The sequence below is a fragment of the Portunus trituberculatus genome, chromosome 6, assembly GCF_017591435.1.
Source record: "Portunus trituberculatus isolate SZX2019 chromosome 6, ASM1759143v1, whole genome shotgun sequence".
In the NCBI taxonomy this organism is placed as follows: domain Eukaryota; kingdom Metazoa; phylum Arthropoda; class Malacostraca; order Decapoda; family Portunidae; genus Portunus; species Portunus trituberculatus.
Window position 1 is genome coordinate 2,278,889 of NC_059260.1, and position 17,500 is coordinate 2,296,388.

General features: G+C 41.6%; 1 protein-coding gene across 1 annotated transcript in view; it reads right to left on the minus strand.

Annotated features, from left to right (window-relative positions):
• The window catches only part of LOC123518467 (acetylcholine receptor subunit beta-like 1), an 18,513-nt gene extending 2,780 nt beyond the window's left edge, over nucleotides 1–15,733 (minus strand). Inside the window, exons 1-7 of the mRNA XM_045279305.1 lie at nucleotides 15,577–15,733; nucleotides 13,374–13,461; nucleotides 12,187–12,320; nucleotides 2,362–2,406; nucleotides 2,014–2,123; nucleotides 1,199–1,415; nucleotides 144–354 (exon numbers count right to left, since the gene is read on the minus strand). Coding sequence (XP_045135240.1) covers nucleotides 144–354; nucleotides 1,199–1,415; nucleotides 2,014–2,123; nucleotides 2,362–2,406; nucleotides 12,187–12,320; nucleotides 13,374–13,437 — 781 coding nt within the window. The 5' untranslated portion in view covers nucleotides 13,438–13,461; nucleotides 15,577–15,733. The remainder of the gene's footprint in view (nucleotides 1–143; nucleotides 355–1,198; nucleotides 1,416–2,013; nucleotides 2,124–2,361; nucleotides 2,407–12,186; nucleotides 12,321–13,373; nucleotides 13,462–15,576) is intronic.
• Nucleotides 15,734–17,500: the final 1,767 nt, after the last annotated feature.

Consider the following 17,500-nt stretch of genomic DNA (forward strand, 5'->3'; position numbering starts at 1 on the left):
CCACTCACACAACACCACAACACTAAATAACAACAAAAAACACTCACAACACCACTCACACAACACCACAACACTAAACAACACCACAAAACACCACAAAACACCAACAAAACACCACAACACAACACCACAACACCACTCACACAACACCGGCGTCTTCATAACCCAGGTGATGGCGGGGGCAGAGCGGCGCACAATGACGGACACCAGCAGCGTGACTTGGGGTTCAGAACAGCAGGGCACCACTTGAGTGTGTCTCGTCAGGTTAGCGAAGATCACCTCCCATTCCGGCCTGGTGTTGGTGCTGCTGCTGGTGCCCCCCGCCTCACCCTCGCTCACGGAAGGGTGCGCGAACTGTGGGGGGGGGGAGAGAGGGAGGAGGGGTGATGAAAGGGTAACTGGGAAGGAAGAGAAGGAGGAGTAAGAGGAGGAGGAGGGATTGAAAGAGGTGATTGGATTGGAGAGAGATAGATAGATAGATAGATAGATAGATAGATAGAGAGAGAGAGAGAGAGAGAGAGAGAGAGAGAGAGAGAGAGAGAGAGAGAGAGAGAGAGAGAGAGAGAGAAACAAGAGGAATGAGGAAAAATCAATAAAGGAAGGAAGAAGGAAGGACAAAGTGTTACAAGAGGAAAGAGGAAGAGGAAGAAGAAGAAGAAGAAGGAGGAGGAGGAGGAGGAAGAGGATACGTGTCACCATCACCATCACCATCACCATCACCATCACCATCACCATCACCCTAGTCGATACATAACACGGCTTTCATAATACAATACATTATTTAATCAGTCTTTCCTTGCTAGTACAATAACATCAATTTACATTAGTCCATTATAAATTAAGTTCGTTTTTGTTACTGATATCTGACAAAGAAAACGAATTAAATAGAGGAAAACTATACTAAAAAGGAATTAAGAAGATTTGCTGAGGGAAAGAGAAAAGGAGGTACAAAAATCACGCAAAAAAAAAGATAAGCACAGAAAACGGAGATGAAAATGGGATAACTACACAAAAAAGACACCATAGAGACAAAAACACCCATAAACAACACCAAAACACCAAAATAACCACAGAAAACGAGGGAAAAACAGGATAACTACACCAAAACACACCTTAGCCTTAAAACCACGGAAAAATATAAACAAAACATCAAAATAAACAGAAAACGAAGAGCAAAAGAGAGACAGGCGCCAGGTACCTTCAGAGCATTGTCCGCCAGAGTAACATTGAGCATATGGCCGTGGTGGACCCAAGAGCCGGCCCTGAGAGAGCAGTTGAGCATATCGTAAGGCCAGTAGGTCAGGTCAAGCAGGCAGGTCAGCGGTAGGTCAACAGGGGGCACGAATATGACCTTCCCATCGGGGTACACCAGGGCAGGCACGTGTGACCTTGGCGGGGTTGGGATGTGGCCGCCTCTGTGTGTGTGAGAGTTAGAGAGAGTGTGAGAGAGAGAGAGAGTGAGAGAGTGAGAGTTATGCATTGTTTATTTATTTTTATTATTGTTTTTATTATTGTTTTATTTTGTTTTTCCTCTTTCCTTTCTCTTTTCTTCTCTTTCCTTCCTTTCTCTTCTCCTCTCTTCCCTCCTTCCTCTCCTCTTCTTCCTTCTTCTTCTCTTCCTCTTCCCTTCTCTTCCTCCTTCTCTCCTTCTTCTTCCCTCTTTTTTTTTCTTCCTTTTTCCTCCTCTCCTCCCTTTTCTCTTCTCTTCCTCTTCCTTCCTCTCTTCTTTTCTCTCGTCTTCCCTCCATCCCCCTTCCCTCTTTCCTCCTCCTTCCCTCCTTCCCTCCTTCCTTCTCCTACCATTTCCCTTCTTCTTCTCCTCATTATCTTTCCTCCTCCCTTCTCCTCCTCTTCCTTCCTCCTTCCTTCTCTCCCTTCCCTCCTTCCTTCTTCCTCGCCCTTCCTCCATCTCTTCTCCCTTTCCTTTCCTCCTCGATTTCCCTCTTCTTCTCTCCCCTTTCCTTCTCCCTCCTTCCCACCTCCCCCTCCCTCTCCCCCACCGTCAACACTCACGAGGATGCCATAGCGAAGTCAGGGCGCCACAATTCCTGAGGGTCCACGCCCAGACGGTCCACATCATTATGCTCCTCCAGACGCCACCGCAGCCTCGGGTCCTCCCACATCTGCAGGATACCCAAGGATTGTAGGATATGCGAGGTTAGGATTGGTTGGGTTAGGTTAGGTTAGGTTAAGATAGGATAGGATAGGATAGGTTAGGTTTTTAAGTATTTGTATTGTTAGAGAGAGAAGAAGAGTAATGTTTGTATGTGCGTGTGTGTGTGTGTCTGATAGCGTATATTCTCTGACACACACACACACACACACACACACACACACACACACACACACACACACACGTACCAGCTGAAGGGCGCCGTGTAGAAGAACTGCATGGGCGTCTTCCTTCTGCAAGAGAGAAACGTTCATTACTATCAAATTATCAATATCTTTATTGTTATTGTTATTGTTATTATTGTTGTTGTTGTTCTTAAGAGAAGGAGGAGGAAAGTGAGAAGAAAAAAGATGAGGAGGAACAGAAGCAGACAAAGAAAATGGAAGAGCTGGAGATAAAGAGGGAGAGGAGGAGGAGGAGGAGGAAGAGGAATACGATTTAATACATACATGGCCTTGCGACTTTTTTTTTTTTCTTTTTTCTTTCTACCATGTGGGGTTTTCACGGGATTTCTGTGCTAAAGGGGATACTGTTTCGGGTACCTCCTATCTCAAAGCCCACCCACTAGGAAACCCTTGCCCCGAGTGAGGAAGCCCAACCTACACTCGGACCGTGGACAGGATTCGAACCCGTGCGCTTGGAGACCCCTCGGACCCCAAAGCACGCATGGCTCCACTGTACCACGGCGGTCTGACGAGGTTATTTGTTTACTATACTGCATTTATAATAAGTTATGAAATAGAAGGCAAAGATACAACAGAAGATGTTCCTCCCCACCCACCACTCCCTCCTCCCGGCAAGAAAAAAAGCGAGAAATACAACATCCCGACTGCTGAGAAGGACAATCGGGGAAATTTATAGAGAAAAGCTACGAAAAAAAAAGGATTAACGTAACTAGAACTATAGTTATTGAAAAAAAAAATGTTGAAACACTATTTTCTTTATAAAACTTGTCTAATTTACTGGTGAACGTAGCCACTGTGTTAACTTTGAAGACACACGCTTGTTACTGGCAGCTTGTTCCTGTGTTCAACTATTCTTACGTTCAAAAAGTTTCCTCGCAAATCAGTATTAAAACGCTGTCCTTTAAGCTTCAAGCCGTTACTTCTTGTTACTGATTGCGAAAGCACAAAAAGGTTTTCGTAATTGATCTTGTCTATATTTTTAGTATTTTGATCGTTTCTGATGCGACGATCTTTGAGGGAAAACATTTCTAGTGTTTTGAGACGTTCTTCATATGACAGGCCACAGATTCCGGGGATTAGTTTCATTGCTTGTCTTTGAACGCTTTCTAATTTACTAATATCTTTTTGGTAGCATGAAGACCTGAACTGAACCGCGTATCCCAAATGTGGTCTCACTAATGATGTATAAAGACGCGTTATGACTTCAGGTGTTTTATAATCAAAATTACGAGCAATAAATCCTAAGATACAGTAGTGTTAGCTTTTACGTCTCGCGGCCGAACACTGCGCACCACATTTCAAGTCATTTGTTATTAATACTCCCAGGTCCTTCTCGCCAGTGACTTTGATTGAGGTTTGTCCAAGTAACCTACGATTATATTTCACATTGTTCTGGCCGATACTCGTTACTTGGCACTGATCTCCATTAACCCCTTCAGTACTGGGACACATTTTTACCTTGAGATTTGTGTACCATTAGACCATTTTATTGACATTAGCAAGGGTCTATGGAGGGCAGAAGATTAATGGCCACAGTCTTCACTATTTTAACCCCTTCAGTACTGGGATACATTTTTTACCTTGAGATTTGTGTACCATTAGACCATTTTATTGACATTAGCAAGGGTTTATGGAGGGCAGAAGATTAATGGTCACAGTCTTCACTATTTTAACCCCTTCAGTACTGGGACACATTTTTACCTTGAGATTTGTGTACCATTAGACCATTTTATTGACATTAGCAAGGGTCTATGGAGGGCAGAAGATTAATGGCCACAGTCTTCACTATTTTAACCCCTTCAGTACTGGGACACATTTTTTACCTTGAGATTTGTGTACCATTAGACCATTTTATTGACATTAGCAAGGGTCTATGGAGGCCAGAAAATTAATGCCCACAGTCTTCACTATTCTAATCCTCGCCATGAGTTTCTGAAGCTGTATAGAATCACCAAATAGTCACCAGAATGCATATGGAAACACGTCTTGGTAGTGAAGGGATTAAGATTCAGAAACCATGTAAAAAGGTTTCCTACACCCTCCCCTCCCTGTCTTTGAAGGATGCAACCAGAGCACGTATATATGGTAATAAGAACCTCAAAACCCTTACCTTACCCACCCCTACCCCACCCATAACGCCCCTACCACCCCCTCCATATCTCCTACCCCCCTCCCAATACCCCGACCTCCCAATACATTCCTGAGTAACCGGTGTGTGTGTGTGTGTGTGTGTGTGTGTGTGTGTGTGTGTGTGTGTGTGTGTGTGTGTGTATCTGTGCGCGTTGGGACTAGGACAAACAGGTCACATGGCAGGAAGCAGGTCACGTGGCAGGGAGGATGAGGACAGGGTGGATAAGCAAAGGGGGGGCGGAGAGGGAGTTTAGGTGAGGGAGGTGGGGGGGGGGACTACACGTGCTTACCGCTTACCTGACTACCTGCTTGACTGCCCGCCACACCTTACATAGCCAAGGGGAAGAAGGGGTTAGGGGGGAAGAGGGAGGGGCGGTGGGGATGTTGGTATAGATGGTTGTGTTTGGGTGTATTTGCTCAGGAATGTGTGTGTTTGTATGTCTGTAATTCACCTCGGTCGTCTGCTGGTCACCCAGCCAGTCTTCCCCATTACTGAGCGAGCTCAGAGCTCATAGACCGATCTTCGGGTAGGACTGAGACCACAACACACTCCACACAACGGGAAAGCGAGGCCACAACCCCTCCAGTTACATCCCGTACCTATTTACTGCTAGGTGAACACACCCCACACATTAACAGCGAAGCCCATTTGCCTCGCCGCGCCGGGACTCGAACCCGGCCCTCTCGATTGTGAGTCGAGCGTGCTAACCACTACACTACGCGGTGTGTGTGTGTGTGTGTGTGTGTGTGTGTGTGTGTGTGTGTGTGTGTGTGAGTGTGTGTTTCACTGTTTGATCTGCTGCAGTCTCTGACGAGACAGCCAGACGGAACGAGCTCAGAGCTCATTATTTCCGATCTTCGGAAATAAGATGTGTGTGTGTGTGTGTGTGTGTGTGTGTGTGTGTGTGTGTGTTTGTGATTGAGTTAGGCAGTGTGTTTGTGTGTTCGTGTGTTGGTTGGTAAGGTAGACACATAGATAATTAGGTTAGGTTAGGTTAGGTTAGGAAAGGTTAGGAACCCATTATTCCCCTTAAAAACCACTAACTGTTAATCATCCATTAATGCTTCATAAAAAAAAAAACTTTAATCTTGAACCCATTATCAACCTAACCCATTATTTCCCCTTAAAAACAATAATTATCAACCACAAACCCATTAGAACTCTATAAAGACACTATTAACCTTGAACCCATTATATCCCCCCTTTCCTAATTGTCAACCTAACCCATTATTTCCCCTTAAAAAACACTAATTGTCAATCTAACCCATTATTTCCTTTTAAAAGACACTAATTACCAACTACAAACCCATTAAAACTCTATAAAACACTAACTATTAACCTTGAACCCATTAATCCCCCTTAGATATCCTAATTGTCAACCTAACCCATTATATCCCCTTAAAAAACACTAATGACCAACCACAAACCCATTAAAACTCAATAAAAGCTAAATGAACCATAAACCCCATTATATCCCATTACCTCTTCTTATATCCCCCATTATTGACCATGAGAACCTTACCTATTGTCATTCTTACGTCCGCTGCACCACTTGAAGACTTCCATCAGGCTCCCTCTTAACATAGGCGGCTCTCGTGAATACAAATATAATTGGTTCTGTCTTGTTTCGTAAGCAGTGCCTCTTATCCCGCTATATTCCTCTAGTCTTTGTTCTTTCCTCTAGTCTCTTCAGTTCTGCGGTGCATTTTCTTGTTTCTTTATGTACGATTTGATCATTTTTGTTGATTTTGCGAAGGGTTTTAGAGGGTAGATGATTAATGGTCGCAGTCTTCACTATTTTAACCCCTTCAGTACTGGGACGCATTTCTACCTTGAGATTTGTGTACATTAGACCATTTTATTGACATTAGGAAGGGTCTATGGAGGTCAGAAGATTAATGGCCACAGTCTTCACTATTTTAACCCATTTAGTACTGGGGCACATTTTTCACCTTGAGATTTGTGTACCATTAGATCATTTTATTGACAACAGCAAGAGTCAGAAGATTAATGGCCACAGTCTTCACAAATTTAACCCTCCACATGAGTTTCTGAAGCTGTATAGAATCACCAAATAGTCACCAGGATGAATATAGAAACGCGTCATGGTGCTGAAGGGTTTAAGACGCGTATTGACTGTGATATTGTGAAAAAAGAAAACGTGGTGAGATTTGTGTAGAGACAAAATGTGCACCATGTTTAATTAATGTCACTTCAGAATCTCTGCTTTTAAAGGTGTGTGTGTGTGTGTGTGTGTGTGTGTGTGTGTGTGTGTGTGTGTGTGTGTGTGTGTGTGTGTGTGTGTGTGTGTGTGTGTGTGTGTGTGTGTAAGCCCCCCCACAGCCTCATCATATTTATTGTCATGAAATCCTAATACCTCTTATGTGTGTGTGTTTGAGAGAGAGAGAGAGAGAGAGAGAGAGAGAGAGAGAGAGAGAGAGAGAGATTCTAATTCATTCTACAATTATTTTCTCTTCCAAATTTCACTTCACAAACTCTGTAAATTTTAAAGACAAAATTTGAACTTGTTGGTAAGATGGAAGACGAGGAGGAGGAGGAGGAGGAGGAGGAGGAAGAGGAGGTAAAGGAGGAGGAAGACAAGGAGGAGGAGGAGGAAGAGAAGGAGGAGAATCTTCTTATCTTTCTTTGTTTAATATTCTCATCACATGCTTTGTCCTCTCTCTCTCTCTCTCTCTCTCTCTCTCTCTCTCTCTCTCTCTCTCTCTCTCTCTATCTCTATCTCTATCTCTACCCTTGTTCCATCTCATTTTCTTCCTTTGATACCAAAAATAAAAAAGTGATAAAAACAAAAAGAATAACAAAAATAAAGAACAAGAACAAACAATAACACACACACACACACACACACACACACACACGCACACCACGAACAAAATAAATGAATAAAGAGCGCGTGAGAAGGAATGAAAGAAGACAGACGCGAGTAAACTGTTGGGAAATCTTTAACAGTATAGACTCACATAATAACGATGATGTGACCTTGTGTGTGTGTGTGTGTGTGTGTGTGTGTGTGTGTGTGTGTGTGTGTGTAAGAAGTTTATGTAATGATAGAATATTCTCACACATTTGCCTTTGTCTCTCAACCCCCACCCCCCAGTACATACCAAGCCACCCCCCCGTATCTTCCCTCACCTCCATACACACAAGAGGGGAGGTGGGGAGAGGGGAGGTATGGCTTGCTATGTGTGGAGGGGGTGTTGAGAGACAAAGGCAAATGTGTAGTGATTATTAAGTCGTAAATCACCAATTAGTACATCGATGCCTGACAATGAGCAGCGGTGCCTGTGATGCCTCGCTCTGCCACGCCAAGGCTGACAATCCAGACACTTCCCAGGGGCTCGCCGATACATACAAAGAGACAGACAGAGAGAGAGAGGATGGTCCATATTAAAAAACGCTTTCATCTCTCACCAAGAATATTCAAGGGCCACAGGGATGACTAGCGGGGTTTTCAAGAGTGTTTCTCCAGTTAATAATGTAGAAATCTTGCCACTCTGCCTCTAGAACCGTAAAAACTTGCTTAAAAACTCATGTCAATTGAAATAAAGCTTTTGAAACAGTGTAGGTGAAGCGCAAGTGAAGTGTTTGGGAAGCTTTACCAATTTTTTTAAGCTTTTCCATCCCCATCTCTGCCTCTTCAGCTTTACCAAACATTCCTGGCAGGACGAAAAAACTCAGATTGTGCATGGCTTTCCTTTGTATTCTTTTGCATTGCTCCTATTTTGGTCTAATTGGCAACAACACTCAGGTACTCCAGCCGCCACCACATCGTGCTAACCCGTGCATGCAGCGCCGCGCCACACCAATACTAACAACAACAGTATTAACACGCCCACCTAGGGAGCGCTCACATCACTAAAGGCAATGCGCTGTGTACGATGTAGAGACTGATAGATAGATAGATAGATAGATAGATAGACAGATAGATAGATAGATAGATAGATAGATAGACAGATAGACAGATAAATAGATAGATGGAATAATAAATAGATAGATAGATAGATTGAGTGATAGATAGATAGATAGATAGATAGGTGGACAAATAGATAGATAGATAATTAAATAGTTAGATAGATAGGTAAATAGGTAGATATATTGATTGGTAAATAGATAGATAGATAAAATGTAAAAAAAAATATGGTTACACACACACATACACACACACACACACACACACACACACACACACACACACACACACACACGCAACTCCTACACCAGCCTCGGAGTCCCGTTCTGGCCAGGAAACCACAAACTCTCCTTAGATTAAACTGATCCTTCTGCACCAACCTTGTCTTGACACACCCAACCCTACTCAATCCTTCACGAAATCCTGCAACACTCTTGGATCCTATTTGCAGTCCCTAGAACACCACGTCTCCTCTGCTAAAACCTTCTACTGCTAAACCTTCTTCTTCTAAGCCTTCCCTTCTTCTTCTACTTATTAATTCTTCTTCTTTTTCTTCTTCTTCTTCTTTTCGTCACCAAAACACGGCAGGAATTTGAGGCAGTTGATAGTAACCCTTCTCTGTTCCCTTCTACACACACACACACACACACACACACACACACACACACACACACACACACACACACAGGAGGAAGAGGAGAAAGATCAGGTGAAAAAAAGAAGAAGAAAGAGAGAAAGGTGTGGAAGAAAGAAGGAAGAAGAAAGATGAATGTGGAAGAGAGAGAAGAGGAGGAGGAGGAGAGGAGGAGAGAGGTTGAAGTTTGATATGTAAGGAAAGGAAGAGATGGATAAAATAATTGATGTCTGTCTGTCTCTCTCTCTCTCTCTCTCTCACACACACACACACACACACACACTTAGCCATGGCGACTCATAGTGTGCTTTGCTTATCAAACTCATAATTAGTAGTAGCGGCACCTTTGTTCACCCCCAGACACCCCCACCCCCTCCACCACCACCACCACCACCACCACTGTCGTCACCCCCAAAATGTTGCCTAGCATTTGAACAAGCTAGAGACGTGCTTTGTTGTGATGGTGAAGGGGGTGGAGGAGGGGTAGGTGGTGGTGGTGGTGGTGGTGGTGGTGATGGTGGTGGTGATTGTGATGGTGGTGGTGATGGTGATGGTACTGAGTGGTGCGAAGAGAAGGAAGTGTGTGTGTGTGTGTGTGTGTGTGTGTGTGTGTGTGTGTGTGTGTGTGTGTGTGTTTGGATGCATTTTGTCTTTGCGTTTTTATTTTTCTTCTTCTTCCTTTTCTTCATTCTTCTTCTTTTCTATCTCCTCCTCCTCCTCCTCTTTATTATTATTATTATTATTATTATTATTATTATTATTATTATTATTATTATTATTGTATTAAATTTGTATTCATTTTCATTCATTTCTCTTCTTCCTTTTCTTATTCAGCTCCTCCTCCTCCTCCTCCTCCTCCTCCTCCTCCTCCTCCTCCTCCTCCTCCTTCTCCTTTTCCTTCTCCTTTTCCTCCTCCTCCCTTCATACAAGGCGAGGGGAGAGGAGAAGCATAAATAAATCATGTATGATAATTATGTAAGTAAGAAATGCAAAAGAAGGAGGAGGAGGAGGAGGAGGAGGAGGAGGAGGAATACAAAGGAATACAAAGGTAGGAACAGACAGCAACAGCCTTACTGGGCCTAACGAGGCTGTCTGTGTGCCTATGCTACCACTACAGATCCTGCGAGTTAGAGGCTGAAGGACACCAGGGGTCGAGGAAGGAGAAGGAGAAGGAGAGCACAGGGAGAGAAAGGCAAAGATGTGAGAGGGAAGGTTGAAAGAGAAGTGACACTATCTAGTACAGGAACTAAAAAACAGATGTTATGTAGGCGCAAAGTCCGTCACTTGAGGGGTTAATGGGAGGTGAATGGTGAATGTCCGTGCGTTGTTTACAAGTTTGTGTTGTATTGCTAGGGACAACATGCGCTGGGAGAGAGTTCCACACATTTACAACTCTATCGAAGAAATAATGTTTAGCCTCATCTGACCTGAAACGCTTACCTGTAATCTTGTAGCCATTATTTCTAGTGGTGTTGGAGCTGTCAATGGTGAGATAGTTGTTGACACTGACGTTATCAAAGCCCAAGAACATTTTAAACTGTTCAATAAAGTCTCCTCGCATTCGCCGCTTCTCAGAGCTGAACAAGTTGAGTTCCATCAAGCGTTCCTCGTAAGGCTTGTTCTGCAGCAGGAGGAGGAGGAGGAGGAGGAGGAGGAAGAGGGGAGAAAGGACTAGGAAGAATAAAAAGCAGAACAAGAAAAAAAGGACAGAAAGAAGAAATGACAAATAAAAAAAAGAGAAAGAGGAAAAAGAAGAAAAGAAAAAAAGGAGAAAGGACAGGAAGAAGAAAAAAAGAAGACGACGACGAAAAAAAAAAAAAGAAGAAGAAGAAGAAGAAGAAGAAGAAGAAGAAGAAGAAGAAGAAGAAGAAAAATAAGAAGTACACCAACAACAACAACAGGAAGAATAACAACAACAACAACAAAACTAAGAAAAAGAAAGAAAAATGGAAGAAAAAGCAATAAACGAGAGAGAGAGAGAGAGAGAGAGAGAGAGAGAGAGAGAGAGAGAGAGAGAGAGAGAGAGAGAGAGAGAGAGAGAGAGAGAGAGAAAGAAAACAGAACAAGAAATAAAACAAGAAAATAAACAAAAAACTAAAACCGAAACCGAACCGAAATCCGAAACCGAAACGCGAACCGAAACCGAACCGAACTTTCCCATCCTTTACGAGCCGAACCAGACTTAGCTGCGCAGTAATTAAGAAAAGCGATGACGGTAGTGATCTGCGCCGTTTTACACTCCATTGTGCGTGCAAACCTGCCCCCCCGCCTCGCCTGTCCTGGGTACTCAATCAGACATCAAAGACAGCGACCAACCACCAGCCAGGCATACCAAGAGAGAGAGAGAGAGAGAGAGAATGAGAGAGAGAGGTGGTGATATTCTTCTACACTTCTACACAACACCTCTGCCATTTCAAATATAGGTGGAGTGATGTGGGTTTTTAATTAAGCGTGTGTTTGTATGGTTCTAGTGACAGATTGATAAGTTTTCCCCTATTAGTAACACGGAAAACAGTCTTAAAAACCCAGCTGGTCATTTCTGCGGCTTTTGAAAATGTATCTGATAGTTTTCAAGTGTGTTTTCTCGATTATGAACAGGAGTGATAGTCTTTAGAACTCAGCTAGTTATCTCTGCGGCCTTTGAAAAGTGTCTTGGTGAAGTGACGCAGGTTTCTAAGCGTGTTTTGAAGGTTCTAGTGGCAGATTGGCAAGATGAAGAGGTTGAAAATGAAAACAATAACAGCAAGAAAAATTAAAAGGAGGAGAAGAAAAAGAAAAAGAAGAAGGAGGAGGAGGAGGAGGAGGAGGAGGAGGAGGAAAAGAAGAAAAATAAAGGAAAAGAAGAAGAAAAAGAAAGGAAAAGAAAGAAGAAAAAGAAAGAAAGAAAGAAAAGAAGACAGAAAGAAAGAAAGAAAGAAAAGAAAGAAAAAACCACCACCACCACCACCACCACAAAAAAAAAAAAAACGAAAAAGGAAAAAAAAAAAAAGAAAAAGAAAAAAGAAAACGAATGAAAGAAAACGAAGCAATTACAAGGATGACTATAGAAAAACCATACACCTCCACCTCCCTGACCCCCTCAAACCGCGCCCCCCCAAAAAAAACCGCCCCCAACCACACACACACACTTACCACGTCCATTCCATCAACATTGAGGCTTCTGACCAGGACGAAGACATTGAGGGAGGGCCGGATAGTCTTGTCGTAACCCTGGAACACCTCCTTCCTCAGGGACGTCTCGCTCCTCCAGAAGTCCTCGCCGCTAACTGAAGGAGATAAGGAGGAGATAAGGAGATAAGGAATAAGAAGGAGATAAGGAGGAGATAAGGAGATAAGGAATAAGAAGGAGATTAGGAGGATATAAGAAGATGATAAGAAGGAGATAAGGAGATAAGGGAGTGATAAAAAGGAGATATGGAGAGAAGAAGGAGATAAGGAGGAGATGAGAAGGAGAAAATAAGGAGATAAAGAGATAAGGAGATAAGGAGATGAAGTAACGACGATAAAAGGAGGAAGAGGAGGATAAAAGGAGGAGGAGGAGGAGAAGATAGAGTAAATAAGTTAACGAAGATAAAAGGAGGAGGAGAAGGAGGAGGAGGAGGAATAGGAGGAGGAGGAGGAGGAGGAGGAGGAGGATAAAATAAATAAGATAACGAGGACAAGTGGAGGAGGAGGAGGAGGAGGAGGAAGAGATGAAAGCGAGAATAATGGAGGAAGAGGAGGAAGAGAATAAAGGAGAATAAAGGAGGAGGAAGATAAAGAGGAAGAGGAAAAGATGAAGACGAGAAAAAAGGAGGAAGAGGAGATGAGACGATAAAGTAAATAAGATAACAAGGAAAAAGAAGGAAGAGGAGGAGGAGGAGGAGGAGGAGGAGGAGGAGGAGGAGGAGGAGGAGGAGAAGGAGGAGATTAGATATAGAAGGAGGCACATAAGAAGGAGGAGGAGGAGAAGAAGAAGGAGGAGAAGAAGAGGGAGGAGGAGGAGGAGGAGGAGGAGGAGGAGGAGGAGGAGGAGGAGAGAAGATTTGGCATTGTGAGATGAAGAAGAACAAGTAGAGAAGAAAAAAAAACGAAAAACAAGAATAAGAGAAAGATATGAAGGAATGAAGAAAGAGATAAAGAAGAACAGGATAAAGAACAAGAAGAACAAAAATAGGAGAAACAGGAGGAAGGAGAAATAAAAGAGAAAAGAAGGAAGGAATAGAAGAAAACTCTCTCTCTCTCTCTCTCTCTCTCTCTCTCTCTCTCTCTCTCTCTCTCTCTCTCTCTCTCTCTCTCTCTCTCTCTCTCTCTCTCTCTCTCTCTCTCTCTCTACTCACCAGGCAGTACGAGCAGCAGACACGTGCATAGAACAGCAAGTTGACCCGCCATCATCGTCATCATTAGGGGGTTCTTTCACTGACACACCTGCGCGGGACTCACAATTAGGCTCAGGTAAGGTGGCGGACTGGCTGCGTTCATTAAGACAAGGTGACTAAGAAGGATGATTTTTGATGTGTGTTTTGAATTTTCCCGCCAAAAATGTTGATAAGGAGAATTCACTTTTGAAGGAATTTTTTTTTTTATTTATTTATTTATTTATTTATTTTTTGTAGTTTTATTCTCTTCAGTACCAGGACGCGTTTCTTTATTCATTCTGGTGACTATTTGGTGACTCTATACAGCTTCAGAAACTCATGTGGGGGATTAAAATAGTGAAGACTGTGGCCATTATTCTTCTGCCCTCCATAGACCCTTCCTAATGTCAATAAAATGGTCTAATGGTACACAAATCTCAAGGTAAAAATGTGTCCCAGTACTGAAGGGGTTAACTAGTACACCTTACAATAATTTAGATTAATGGTAAGTCAGCCAGAAACTTATGTGAGGGATTAGAGAAGTGAAGACTGTGGCCATTAATCTTCTGACCTCCATGGACCTTTTCTGATGCAAATAAAATCGTCTTATTTTTTTTTTTTTATGAAGGAGTGACAGCTGGCCAAGAGCAACAAAATATGAAAAAAAGGTCTACTATGTTGCCAGTTCCCTGAAAGACATGGAAGTTAGCCAGAGAGACTAGTTGTACCTAAAAATGAAGGTCAAAATGCGTCCCAGCACTGAAGAAGTTAATGGAGAAAGGATGGTCTTGAAGGTTCTAGAAGTGAAGTTTGCCAAGTTTAGAGAGAACAATTGTCGTCTTCCTTACAAATTCAAAACAGAAATAGTAGTAAATGTTAAAAAAAAAAATGATAAGAAAAAGACAAAGAGTGTTTCAAGTATTCAAACAATAAGGAAATGAATAAAAATGAAAGAAATGAAGAAAAGAAAAGAAAAAAGAGTGTTTGAAATATTAAAAAAAGCGAGAAGATAAGAAGTCAAGTATATGAATGTCCAATCTTGCTCCTGACGGTCACACAGTTAGTAAGACACGCATTTCACTTACAACAACACAAAGGAAAAGAAAAAAGAGTGTTTCTGATATTCAACCAGTTAGAAAGTTAATGAAGCTGAGAAAAAGAGAAAAAAAAAAAAAATGTGTTTCAAATATTCAAACAATCAGAAAGTGAATGAAATCAAAAAGAAAAAAGAAAAGAAAAGAAAAATAGAGTGTTTCAAATATTTAGACAATTAGAAAGTGAATGAAAAAAAAGAAAAAAAAAGAAAAGGAAAGAAAAATAGAGTGTTTCAAATATTTAGACAATTAGAAAGTGAATGAAAAAAAAAAAAAAAGAAAAGGAAAGAAAAATAGAGTGTTTCAAATATTTAGACAATCAGAAATTGAGTGAAATAAAAAAAAGAAAAAGAGAAAAGGAAAAGAAAATTGTGTTTGAGATATTTAAACACGAAGAAAGTGAATAAGATCGAGAAAAAGAGAAAAGGAAAAGAAAAAAAGAGTATTTCAGATATTTAAACAAGAAGAAAGTGAATAAGATCGAGAAAAAGAGAAAAGGAAAAGAAAAAAATGTGTTTATGATATTCAAGCAAATAGAAAATAAAAGAAATGCGAAAGAAAAGAAAGAAAAGTTTTTAAATATTCATATGATAAGAAAATGAATAAAATCGAAAGGAAAAAAAGAAAAGAAAAGAAGAAAAAGGTGTTTGAAATATCTAAACAATAAAAAAAATTAACAAAAGAAAGGAAAAAAGAGAAAAAAGAAAAGAAAAGGCGTCTCAAATATTCAAACAATAAGAAAATGAAAAAAAATGAAAGAAATAAAGAAAAGAAAAGAAAAGAAAGAGTTTGAAATATTAAAAAAAAAGAAAACTAACAAAAACGAAAGGAAAAAGAGAAGAAAGGAAGAAAAAAAATGGCGTTTCAGATATTCAAACAAAAAGTGAATAGAAAAAGAAACAAAGAGAGAAAAAAAAAAAAAACAAACAAAAAAAAATAAACACCCTTTTAAAAACCCAAAACACTGAAAAAAAAAAATGAAAGAAAAACTCAATACAGAAATTTAGAACACAAACACAAACAAACACACAAAAACAAATAAACAACCCCTTAAAAAGAAAAAGAAAACGGATATACAAAATTTCTCTTACTAGATTCACAGTTTCCACAGCACAACACACGTGACCAGCTCATTAAAAAACCAGGTGGGCAGAGAGAGAGAGAGGCAGAGAGGGAGCAGGTGAAGTGATCCTCCCCTCACAAGCGTTGGCGGCAGACTGAGCAGCGACGGGGCGAGTGGCGGAGAAAATACTGAGAGATGAGCTAGTGAGATGACCAATGATGAGGAAGTCTTTAGTGAAGGTTAGTTGACACGTGGATGGAGGTAATCCTTTATTCCAATCCTATAGTGGTGGTGTTGGAGTGTGATGAGGCGTCCCTTCTTCCTCTTCTTCTCTCTTTCCTCCTCTTCTTCCTCCCACCTCCTCCTTTCGTCACATTCTCTATCTCTCTCCCTCTCTCTCTCTCTGGTCAAAGAATGTTAGTGTATTGAATGTTAATGAAGGTTTCTGCTGTAATGAATCTGGGTAATGCCGCCCTGCTCTCTCTCTCTCTCTCTGCTCTCCTGCTCCTCCTCCTCCTCCTCCTCCTCCTCCTCCTCCTCAAAGTGGGCACCTTCAAAGGGTCATCACTGCTGGGGCGTTGTCATGTACTGCCCCCTTCAGGAAATACACTAACAGGAGAGATAGAAACTGACTGACTGATTGACTGATTGACTGACTGACTGCCTTCCTACAAGACTGACTGACTGACTGACTGACTGACTATGAACGAAAATAACTGACTGACTGACTAAAAGATTGACTGATTGACTGACTACTGCCTTCCTTAACACCAACAAGGAAGGCTATCTCACCCCTCGACACGCACGCACACACACGCACGCACGCAACAGTACATTGTGTTTACGAGTACCTGCACACACCACTGAATCTTCCTGCTGCTTTGATTCGCCCGTGTGTGTGTGTGTGTGTGTGTGTGTGTGTGTGTGTGTGTGTGTTTCAGGAGTACTGCATGGGTATCAGTGGGGTGCTTATCTTATTTCCTCCTCCTCTACAACCTTCTTCTTCTTCTTCTTCTTCTTCTTCTTCTTCTTCTTCTTCTTCTTCTACATCTTATTGCCTGCCAACGATGGATTGACTTCTGGGTAACTTCAAAGACATCAGTCAAGGCTACAGAACCACTATAACACACACGCTGCTTCCATACTAACACACACACACACACACACACACACACACTTCTCATTAAGGAACCAATTTTTATTAATAGTTCTCTCCTTCATATAAAATCTAGATAGTTTATTTTAACCCCTTCAGCACCATGACGCGTTTCCATATTCCTTCTGGTGACTATTTGGTGATTCTATACAGCTTCAGAAACTCATGTGGGGCATTAAGATAGTGAAGACTGTGGCCATTAATCTTGTGACCTCCATAGACTCCTGCTAATGTCAATAAAATGGTCTAATGGTACACAAATCTCAAGGTAAAAACGTGTCCCAGTACTGAAGGGATTAGAATAGTAAAGACTGTGGCCATTAATCTTCTGACCTCCATAAACCCTTCCTAATGTCAAGAAAATGGGTTAATGGTACACTCAAGGTAAAAATGTGACCCAGTACTGAAGGGGTTTAAGTTGTATGGTCCTTTCTGCAAATCTGTGAGGGTTGGTGGGGAGATGCCTTCCGCTTTGCTATCTAATGGGTGTGTGTGGTGCAGAGTGCCTTAAGTAAACATCCTCTTCACAATGCACTGTTTGCTTCTTCTTCTTCTATCTCTCTCTTTCTATGCATTTATTAATTTATCTTTATTTATTTATTTTTTGTTTTGTATTCTTTTCTTTTTTCCTCCTTTTTTCCTGCTTCCTCCTCCTCTCTCCTCCTCCTCCTCCTCCTCCTCCTCCTCCTCCTCCTCTTCTTCTTCTTCTTCTTTTCTCAATTGCCCATTTTTTCCTTCTTAATTCATTCATCGTTATTCTTATCTATTCTCTCTCTCTCTCTCTCTCTCTCTCTCT